This window comes from Hippoglossus hippoglossus, chromosome 13 (genome assembly GCF_009819705.1).
Source record: "Hippoglossus hippoglossus isolate fHipHip1 chromosome 13, fHipHip1.pri, whole genome shotgun sequence".
In the NCBI taxonomy this organism is placed as follows: domain Eukaryota; kingdom Metazoa; phylum Chordata; class Actinopteri; order Pleuronectiformes; family Pleuronectidae; genus Hippoglossus; species Hippoglossus hippoglossus.
In genome coordinates this window covers 21,286,440-21,298,021 of record NC_047163.1, presented here as the reverse complement: position 1 = coordinate 21,298,021, position 11,582 = coordinate 21,286,440, and the positions used below count along the sequence as shown (strand labels likewise).

Here is an 11,582-nt window from a genome sequence, read left to right as displayed (position 1 = left end):
ACCAAGAAAAGCTACTGCAACCCTATGAAGTTTATGACAACACCATAGACTGTATATAAAGGGCAACACCCACCTGAAGGCCCTTGTGTCACTTGATATGGTGCTTTAGTGCCACAAACCAGTTGGAACACTGTACCAAAGGCAAGGCAAGATCACATTAGACCACAAGGAACAAAGAAACAACAGGATTAGTGTTCTCTCTGAACTGAAAGCTTGATCATTGAGTACATAGAGCAATAAAAGAGCTTGCTCAATAGTCAGAGTAGTTCTTTTCTGAGGTTTTGACTTTTTAAAATGTATTTTATTATGATTGTTTAACATACAGAAACAGTTTATGCTGTGTTACCGTGTCTTTTACTTTACATATAATATGCTGTATGTCACTTTTAACTACTGTATTAATTGTGTGTATTATTTGATTACTAGCAGTCCACAATTTCCTGTACGATGATGAACCTCAAGTAGTACATTACTGACTGGGCATTTACAATTCTTCATTTCATGTTCGAAAAAATGTGAAAATCCAAGTGGCTGTCAATCAAGGAGAAGTCATTTTTTTAAAAGGCACATTCTGAAATGTCATGTCAACACTGACTTCAATTGAGTTGTAAATCTGCATGATGTTCAAAGCTCAAGTAAACCTATCTCTATGAACCTGATGTTTTCATGTTGCATAACACACACACACACACATATATTTTTGTTTCACTTTACTCTTTTCGCATCTGTTGCATTTTCACTCTTATATTTCCGCCATACTGTCATGTGACCTTTTAATTCTTGTCAAATGTTTGCCTTCAGTTCTTCATTTGTGTTTATCATTATTATCGAGTTATTATATATTATTATTATCAAGTTATTATTATTATCAAGTTATTATTATTATCAAGTTATTATCAAATTATTATTATTATTATTATTATTATTATTATTATTATTATTATTATTATTAGTATCATCGTTGTTGTTGTTGTTATTATTATTACCCATAGACACACACACACAACCTGTGTTTGATTCTAAACGTGATGGTATTTTACATGTTTTTATTGACATGTTTCATATTTACATCACAAAGGGAAGAGATGAAGATGGACAGTATTTTGAACCATGTTGGAAATCAGAACAGTGTGAAGAAGAACCGCCCGTGGAAGTCGCACTAGTAAGTTATTTATGCAACAACAGTTTGGGGCCCACGTCACTGGTTTCCACAGTGGGCTGATCTAACGCTGCTCTTCCGGTGGAGACGTGGCTCTGTGCTGCTTCCATATTGACGCTAGCTAGCTAACAACCACACAACGAGAAGTCAGCTGCACAATCGCTCCTTGTTATTCCAGAGTGATAAGAAATCCCCTCAAAGCGAGACACGCGAGAGACTGAAGACCGTCCTACCATAGCGAGGGACCAAAATGGTGAGTTATTTCCCTGCCTGTTATCGGGCCTTGCAATTATCATAACATTGGCTAACCTGGCAAGAAGCTAACGCTAGTTGGGTCTCAGTTAGCTAGCTTCTCGAGGAGGAGAAATACAAACGCTTCACTCCGTCGGGTTGACAGGTTTAAGTCACTACGTACAGGCTAAAGTGAGACAAACGAACCGTCGTTTCATTACCCAGCTGAACGTGTAGTGAATGGACGACACTGAATGTGCTGATACGGCTGACGTTAACTAGCGCTACAAGCTAGCGCTGAGGTTAGCTCCTGTCATTAGCCGGATCCGGGCTAAACCTGCCAGACTGTCCCCAGCCAGTCTACACCGTGCTGCAGTAAACCAGAGACAAGTGTATGCTGGCATAATTATTACCATCACTTGTATTATTACAGTTGTTGCTCGTTTATATCAAGTTGAGATACAGTCCGCTCGGTGTCTGTCATTCCCAGCTTCAGCCATTGTCAACGTGGAATTAATGCACCAACCACCATTCAAGACTGTGGTGATGCAAAATGGGTTTTACGACTAGTCAGACATTAACACAACTTAAAAACGACCTTACGGCTGCTGGATCGCTGTTACATGTTACAGACATTCACGTTGTCTTTGCTCATAGTGGATCTGCCATCTACTTCCATAGTCTTCATTCTCATCTACTTTAGTTGTAATGTTAGTTGTAATGTTATTTTGTGTGTTGCACACAGAGTGCCCAACCCTCATGGGTTCATAACTTTCTTGCCATGATTGTTTTTTTTCACCAAGATCTGCTTTTAAAAAGTGTCCTCCCCGAGCCAGAATAATTTGACATAAATAGAGGATGTTAGCTCAAAAGACCGTCCCTTATGTCTTGTTGACAGCACAATAGAGCAAGATGTGAACCTTATTCTCAATTTCACAAAATGCACACAACAAACATATACAACATAATTTGGCCACACTTTCTCTCACCTGAAACAACAAACGTTTGTGGCATCCGGAGTTGAGGTAAAATTATGATTCATCACCTTTATTATTAAGTTCCTGTAGACATATAGTTCACTTCTGCCGTTTGGTCTCAGAATCAGAAAGTATTTATTGCCAAGTAGGGTTACACCTACCTGGAATTTGCCTTGGTATATAGGTATATACAATGAACATTTGTCTCATTTGTACTCTCACACTGTGACTGTCCAATATGTTTTTATTTTTTTAACTTAAGGTCTGTAGACAAAGTAATCATGATTTCTCATCACCTGCAGGTGCTGTTGGCAGCGGCGGTGTGCACCAAGGCCGGCAAGGCCATTGTATCGCGGCAGTTTGTGGAAATGACCCGGACTCGTATAGAGGGTCTCCTGGCTGCATTCCCCAAACTGATGAACACGGGCAAACAGCACACCTTTGTGGAAACAGACAGTGTTCGCTATGTGTATCAGCCTCTTGAGAAACTCTACATGGTCCTCATCACCACCAAGAACAGCAACATCCTTGAGGACTTGGAGACGCTCAGACTCTTCTCCCGCGTGGTAAGAAATAATGGCGTCTTCCTGCATATTTCTGCCACATCTGTCAGATATATATCCAACAGATTATAGATATTTAACATTATCTACATTTGAAACCTGAATGTAAAATGGATTACAGTCTGCTGCTGTAATCATTTAATCTAAGTGCATAAACAAAAAAATTGAGGATAATTTTTTTCTAATCCTAATTTCACTTGTAGCTTTGATCATGTTTTCCCATACTGCTTGACTCGCAAGGATACTTGTCCAAAAAATATTTTAATTTATTCTTTTTGTATATCAGTTGATCAACATTTACATCCTGTAAATCTGTTAAGTTTACTAATTTGGTCCAACTAGTTGTCTTGTGACAACCTGAATTTATGTCTGCAGTGTAACAGCAAACTCTTGTGCACTGCCTTCCTCTTTCATTTTCTGATAAAAATGTTGGTAGCACAGGAAATGTGACACAGTTGAGACTGGGTAGATGTTTTGAGCAAGAAGTTCATATTTTTTACCTGCTCAGTCCAACACCTAGTGATTGCTGGTAGATTAGTGCAGGTGTGTGATCTTTGATAAGCTAAAAGCTTGAGGCTGAACAACAACAAATGTCTGACACTCTTTGAAATACATTGAATTTGAAGATCAGATGAAGGACCTCTCCACTTGCAGCATCCAAATGAAAGATGGGTGGTGGTAACGCATGTTAAGATCAGGGTGCACAGCCACACAAGCTGTTTTCAGACATGAATATTGGGTTCCCTTCTTTCTCCAGAGGTTGCCTCCAGTCTTAGAGGTCTGGCACTTAGATCTGGCACTTAGATCACGTGGCGCTGCTGCCTGTGATATGAGCCTGAGAAGAAAACACATGGGTAGTCTTACCAGCATGAATGCAACCCCCAGTGAGGTTATCATCTGCATCAGTTATTTAGGTGAGCTATTCTGACTCTGGCTTCGGGGATGGAGGCTTGTCCAGGATGGGCACAGATGACTTAGTGGATGGGCCCACATTAACAGGCTGTTGTGCTGGGTGTGAGGCCCAACTTTTCACTGCCAAAGCGCACAAGTTTGATGTGTAATGGGTAGAGAGAATAGGTGAAGACACAGCAAAGGGTGAGCCAGCAGGCACCACCAAAGGCCACACTTTGAATTGTGCTCCACAGGTTAATTAATTACAGATTTGAAATCTCAAGAAGACAGACCATTAAATCAGCAAAATAAAATGACTCACCACTAATAGCTGATATGTATTGGTCAAGCTGCCCAACTGTTGTTGATGTTCATTTCAATATGTTCTCACTTTATTTATCCTTTTAAATGAATAGACTTAGATTACAATCCAAAATGTAAAAAAGTAGTTCATAAGTAAAGGAGGAGTTTACAGATTAAAGTTCACTATTGCTATAATGGGTTTACGTAATTTTTTTACTTTAGGAGGTTAGGGACCAGCTTTCGAGCACCCTATTCATTTCTTTGTCATCTTTTGTTGCTCTGCTTGTTTAGCTCATGAGATTTAATGTCAGTAGGTGGCGGTAATTAGCTGTGGATTTACTAGGGACTCTAGTAAGTGGGTAGGGACCCATTCAGGCTCATAAAGCTAATTACTGCTGAAAAGGAAATAAACCACTATGGTCATTCCCTACACATAACATTATTCATGTTAGTAACTAAATTATATATTTCTGAAACAACATAAAACTTTCAAAGTATCATTGGTTTTAAAGTTGCAGTTTGTAAATGTTAAATACATTTAATGTGCATGGATTATTCTCTATTGTTGGCTTGTTAGCCAGTAGAACACTGACACTATGGTGAATATTTACAGTGTTTTTTTGAACATCTTGTTCAACTTGTTTTTTTGTGACTTCAGTGACGAGGAGTTTGCTTAAAGTATTAGTTAAGGCCAATTGGGTTTGTTGAAATGATAAATGTAAAGATTACATTAACCAACATAAGATAAAAACTTACCAGCTTGTTAATGTCTGGATATGGACTGCTCATGTCAGCTAGTGTGCAATTCCAGTGGATGCATATATATATATATATATATATATAATCGTACAGAATGTCTGTTCATATTAGTGAAGAATAAGAATAGAGCTGAGACATGGACCATGCATGGAGCATAGTGAGTGAATTTGAAATGAGAGAGATAGAATGTTGAACAGTGTGTACACAACAGCGGCTGTACAACATTTCTGGTAAGTGAACCTAGATTAGACCTTGTTGGCTGGTGGGCTGTCCACAGGAAACCACATGAGAGTGTGCTGTGTGTGTATTCTGGGACTCACTGATCACTAACAACCAAGTTAGTTATTTCATGTTATCATTCTACAGTAATCTTTTTCTCCCAGATTAAAATGATTCCTCTGAATGTCCTGATCCTTAAATATTGGGTGTCTGCCGTGTCCAATCTGATACTTGTCTTTATGTTATTTAAAAAGTCTATGTATCTGACATCTATCATCTTCCATACATTATTTTTGTTAACTTCTTATTCCAAATCCAGAAGGACAGTGGTTGTAGGGCAGTCAAGCTTTTAGCATCATAAAGAAATATGTTTTCTTTAAGTAATTCTAAAAGTACACATCTCTTCCTCACTGCAGTGTTAAAATGTTTTTTCTGATTCAACTTGTTGATATCAATCTCTTTTCCCCCCACCTTTTCAGATCCCAGAATACTGTCGTGTGCTGGAGGAGAGTGAAATATCAGAGCACTGTTTTGACCTGATCTTTGCCTTTGATGAGATTGTGGCATTAGGCTACAGAGAGAACGTCAACCTGGCTCAGATCCGCACCTTCACAGAGATGGACTCCCATGAGGAGAAGGTGTTCCGTGCTGTCAGAGAGGTGAGAGATCAAATAAGATTCACGATTCATTAAAGTGACGTCCTCAGGGGATAATACAAAGAAATTTAATTATGTGCATTTGCAAGCATAAATATAGTTAACAATTTTATACTTTTGGGCAATTTTATGTATTTATCACGTACAAGAGTACTGTAAACATCAGTGAAAGCGAACGGGTGTCTCTCTGTTGTTATAACAACTTATACCTGACCATACTACACAGACCCAAGAAAGAGAGGCCAAGGCAGAGATGAGGAGGAAGGCCAAGGAGCTGCAGCAGGCTAGAAGGGATGCTGAGCGCTCCGGAAAGAAGGTGCCTGCTTTCGGCGGCTTCGGCAGCGCTGGCATGACCAGTATCTCCTCAGGGTCCATCATCACAGACACCATCGTCGAGCCGGAGAAACCCAAGATCACACCCAGTACAGCCAGGTACAGCTGGGAGAAGTACACAAATGAACATTGTTTTTTTGTCATTGTTTTGGTTTGCATTACAATTGACATGTATTTTTCTGGACAAACTTTGTAGTTTGGCAAAAATTTATGAAGCCTTTTTTTTTTTTTTTTTCAGATCAAGTGGACCCAGTAAGGCTCTGAAACTGGGCGCTAAAGGGAAAGAGGTGGACAACTTTGTTGACAAGCTGAAGTCTGAGGGTGAAACCATCATGCCCAGCACAGGAAAGAGAGGCTCAGATGTATCTAAGGTTCTTCCTCCGCCAGTCAATGTGGAGAGGTACAAACACAACAGGGCCTGTATATGTATCTTCTGATATCTTTGAAATCAATACTTCCTGACCTGACTTAAATTAAGGGGGCTTCACAGTGTATATCCTGTCTATTATTTAACATAAATGAAAATAAAAAAGATACTTAGGATTGTTTTAATTATGTAAGATCACTGTAATGGTTTTGTTGTATATTATGATCCTGCTAAACTGTATTAATGAATATCTGACCATGCAGCTCACAGTTTGAATGTGTTTTTACCCTAGTGTACATCTGCGTGTGGAGGAGAAGATCTCGCTGACTTGTGGTCGTGACGGTGGCCTACAGAACATGGAGTTGCTGGGCATGGTGACGCTCCGAGTCACGGATGACAAGAATGGACGCATTCGCCTCATCCTCAATAATAATGACAACAAAGGGTTGCAGCTGCAAGTAGGTCAACACAAATCATATTGTGACTGGAAAACAAGGATGTTGGAAGTTACTTTTTGAAATACCTGTTACTATTGCCGTCATCAGTTCAGTACTAACAGCCACTATTATGTCTGGTGTACATACAGTGGATCACATGACTTCTGGGTGATAACCTTGTTTCTCTATCTTCTCTACTCAGACACATCCCAATGTGGACAAGAAGTTGTTTACAGCGGAGTCTGTGATTGGCCTGAAAAATCCAGAGAAGTCCTTCCCTCTCAACAACGATGTTGGCGTGCTTAAGTGGAGACTACAGACCACAGACGAGGCCCTCATACCGCTAACCAGTACGTTCTAACATGTGCTTTATCTGGGGACTTAAGGAGTAAAGTTTAAATGATGCCACTATTTATTTCAGTAGATAATCTGAGCACTATGCTGCACATGTACTGTGACACCTTTACACAGTTCACACATGTATTTGGATGGCCAATATCATCATAAACTAACCTCAATAACTCTACTGCTGCGCAACATCCTCTGTTTGCCCTGATGGCCACAGTTCACTACAGGGGCTTTGATACTGCCACAACAAATGTAGTACAACTGAACAGTCTCCTGCTGCTGTCTCACCCTCTTCGTATTTCTCTCACAGTAAACTGCTGGCCTTCAGAGAGTGCTACTGGCTGTGATGTCAACATTGAGTACGAGCTGCAGGAGGAGAGTCTCGAGCTCAATGACGTGGTCATCAGCATCCCTGTACCGTAAGTACATCCACTAAACAAATGTATACGCTCCCACTGACTTTGGCTGATGGGTTGTTGATGCATTAAAAGTAGCTGTAATTGTTGTTCTTACATTTTATACTCTGTGATCTGTTACAACAATAAAATGATACCTAGCAGTTCATAGGATTTAAGAATCTAGTTATTATTAGAATTCACTCTTCAATCTGTCAGTGTGTGGGTTTGTAAACTTAATCGTATCTGGCTGCAATTAGTTGATTTTGAATACAAAACCACAAAGACTAGAAAATGATTTTCTTTTCTCATTTAGTTTTATGGATTTTTACTTTTTCATAGGGAAAAAATAATGCATCCATAACAAAGATCCATAGAGAAATGTTTTGGGATACCTTGTCTTATTTAGATGCATTTTCAATTAAAAATGTCTGTTCCTCTGCAGGTCTGGGGTGGGAGCTCCAGTTATTGGTGATTTGGACGGCGAGTACAAACATGACAGCAGGCGAAACATCCTTGAGTGGTGCCTACCTGTCATTGATTCCAACAACAAGACCGGTAGCCTGGAGTTCAGCATCGCCGGACAGCCCAATGACTTCTTTCCTGTCAACGTGTCCTTTGTGTCCAAGCGCAACTACTGTGACATCCAGGTGGGTTACTGATCAGACATGTTACCTGTCAGGAGTTTCTGTGTGTTTGGTGGCAATCTTTTCTTCACCAATGTCTTCATGAATGTTTCTATCGTGTGAGTGCTGGTGCCGAAGAGAGTTTTAACTGAGTTGAGATCTCAAACGTTTGCAATTTAGACTCCAAAAGTCTGAACCTGAATGTGTTTGACCCTAAAATGATTTCAGCTGTTGGTTAACCCTTAAGGCACCTGATGAACATTTTTGAAAATGTTAAGCAAAAATTAATGCATATGGCATGACAATTTTTTTTCTTTGTTTCACTGTGTAAAAAAAAAAGTTCCTTTTGGCACCTTCGTGGCAAAAAATGCCCCATTCAAACTCACTATAACTGCCGTTTATGCCCCTGTCCTGGCGACAGCCAGTGGCCGGAGGCATTACGTCTTTGGGTTGTCCTTACGGACGTACATCCCATTCCCTTGAACGCGATATCTCAAGAATGCCTTGAGGGAATTTTCTCAAATTTGGTACAAACATCCACTTGAGCTTGGATTTCATATTGTTAGCCCAGGGTCAAAGGTCAAGGTCACAGTGGCCTCACAAAGTATGTTTATTTTTGATATGTTCTTGGGGGAATGTCTGCAAATTTGGTACAAACTTTCACTTCAACTCAAAGTAAGTGGTAATACAGTCCTAAAAATGTTTTGCCTAATGTTAACATTATGAATAGATAGTGTATTAATATGCAGTAAAACAGTTGTAGTCACTGCTGATTGTGCTCATTGATGATAAACTTCTTAATTGACTTCCTTTTTTTTCACAGGTTACCAAAGTGACTCAAGTAGATGGCGACAGCTCCACTAGATTTTCTTCAGAAACCTCCTTTGTTGTCGACAAATACGAAATCCTGTAAAATATTCCGAAATCGACAAAATCAAAAAAAAAAAAAAATCACCAACAAAAAAGTTCTATGCTACAGAGAAAGATTGAAGATTTCTTGCCTGCCCACCCTGTATACTATTTCAAAGACTGTGTACATCGACAGGACGACATCAGCCCTCCGGTCGAGGCCTCTTCCTGTGGTGGAGCAGAGCAGCGGTGGTGTATTTATATGTTTGTATGAGAGAGGATCATCTATATATAGAGTTAATTGAACAGGTAAAACCATCAAGCCCACACAAAAAAAGAAAACTACACTGATGCTGTTGTGTTTGCCAACCAGAGCAGTAAAGACAACTTTAGACAAGTAGAGGATGACTGGGGGGACAGCAGTGGCCATCTTGTCATCAGTCTGCCATGTGGTAGAGAGAGAGAGAGAGAGCGAGAGAGAGGGAGACCACGGACCTGAGGCCACTGTATCAGTCTCCAACAGAAAGAGCTGGTAGTTGATCATCCTCCACAAACTTTCTCCTTCTCACTCACATTGCAATGGTTCATCAAATCTTAAATGGGGTTCTTGCTTTCTGTTATCCATAGTAACTGCAGCATTGTAGCTGTCTCAATCATTATAAGCCTGTTGCTCTTTAATTGTTAAACTATTGTGATTTGCTCTAATGATCTGACTGCCGATTTTTTTGTTTTTCTTTCTTGTGAGAAGTTTGATTTTTCAGTTTTTGTAGGGAGGTAACACATTGGTTCTTCGCTGAAAAGCAAAATATGGCTTAGTGCTAAACATCCTTTATGTACTGTCTGTGGTTTCATCAGCAAAATTGTCCTTTTATTTTTAACTTTGATATTTTTTACTGTTTGCTGTATAATTTGTCAATGTTTATCATTAATTTGGATATTGAAATTTGACAGTGAAGAGCAGGACTTTGTAAGGGAGCCTCAGCTGCAGGGCAAAGTGAATTACCAGTAAATATATTGGACTTTCGCATTAATTGAATGTTCTGACTTTTTTGTAACATGAGCGCAACCACTCCTCACTTTGTCAGAAGGAAACGTGGCCATGTTTCATTCTGCTCCATTTAAGTCCACTAATCAGCCCTTACATACGTCGGAATGAAAAGTTCTTTGAACACAGCCCAGAAACAACACACAAGCAACTAATCTTACATTTGACACCCCGCAAGGCGTTGTTGATCTGGGGTGGGAGTGGGTCTGAGTTGTTTTGATGGTAGAAATCCGTGCACACCAGGAGAGCAGGGATCAGACTGTCAGCCTGATATTCAGCCCCACAGGTTCGAGGTAAGCAGAGAGACTACTGGAGCCCTCGCAGTGAAGTCTGCTGCCGACAACCTCTGACCATCCACCCAGTCATCCTTTACTTACATTCTCACTGTACATCAATATTATTCAAAACAATGTTTTTCATCTTGGTTTCTTTTCCTTTTCTTTTTCATTTGTACTCCCCAAATTACAATTTGACAGTGGCTGTGTGGATGTGGGGTTGAAAATGGCTATTTTGAGCATTTTTAACTATAATACTGAAGGGGAATCTTAACATTCCAGTGTACAATTAGAAAAAAGAATCTTTAATGGAATAAAATGTATTATTGAAAATGTAAGTCTGACTTTTTTTTTGCCCCGGGGGGGGGGGGAGTTGGTAACTTAAATAGCTTATCTTAATTAGGAACTTATCTAACAATATCAATCAAAATGAACAATCATAAAGGCTGTTTTATTTAAGTGCAGAAGATGTGGATCTCCCTGACTGGGCATCTCTTGACAATCTTACTCCCTGCAAGTATAGAGTCATGTAGTCTATTTACAAATGTCTGAAGCATAGTATGTATGTTATGATTGTCGATGCATCTCAACTTCCTCCCAATTTCCAGAAATTAAGCAAAAATATCCTGCATACAAATGCTGCCATCTTGTGCTGATGATGTCATTTGAGAATCTGCAGTAAGTGATGGGGAATGGAGCTGTGGTATCGAGGTCCTTTTGATGCACGCACTCAATCAGCCAATTTTACCTTGTTTTTATAGCATCAAATAGATTAAAACCAAACTTACCAGAAACATCCATTACACATACATTAGTGCATTAGTACATTATATATATATATATATATATATATAACATAACATAACATATAACACTAGAATCTAAAAACTAAGCAGACGCAGCAAATAACCACATTGAAATAAAACAAAAGAAAACATCTATATGATATATCAGAGGTGATCTACACGTACAGTTGTGTAGTATCTTGCTAAAAGAGCCACCAGGATAAGTAATGCCTGTTATTTCTCGAGACATTTTCTGGATTAACTCAGTTAAAATGTGTTGTGTCTCCGTGATGACTGATCACAGTCACTTGTAATCCCTCACAATGATTCATCCTTGGAGGGGGACAGAGTCCAGACCAAACAT

The 11,582-nt window shown here is 39.5% G+C and overlaps 1 protein-coding gene across 1 annotated transcript; it reads left to right on the top strand.

Moving 5' to 3' along the window:
• Positions 1 to 1,205: 1,205 nt before the first annotated feature.
• On the top strand, positions 1,206 to 10,766 carry arcn1b (archain 1b). The gene is made up of 10 exons (XM_034603981.1): positions 1,206 to 1,412; positions 2,670 to 2,933; positions 5,582 to 5,761; positions 5,985 to 6,190; positions 6,330 to 6,491; positions 6,751 to 6,916; positions 7,098 to 7,245; positions 7,554 to 7,662; positions 8,084 to 8,288; positions 9,088 to 10,766. Exons 1-10 carry the CDS (start codon positions 1,410 to 1,412, stop codon positions 9,175 to 9,177), a joined length of 1,533 nt encoding a protein of 510 aa, XP_034459872.1. The 5' UTR covers positions 1,206 to 1,409; the 3' UTR covers positions 9,178 to 10,766.
• The last annotated feature ends 816 nt before the right edge of the window (positions 10,767 to 11,582 follow it).

Bases quoted from the DNA above. Each gene is read 5' to 3' on its own strand.
- arcn1b (XM_034603981.1), top strand. The intron at 6,917-7,097 runs GTAGGTCAACAC...TTCTCTACTCAG, and splicing joins ACAAAGGGTTGCAGCTGCAA to ACACATCCCAATGTGGACAA. The intron at 8,289-9,087 runs GTGGGTTACTGA...TTTTTTTCACAG, and splicing joins GCAACTACTGTGACATCCAG to GTTACCAAAGTGACTCAAGT.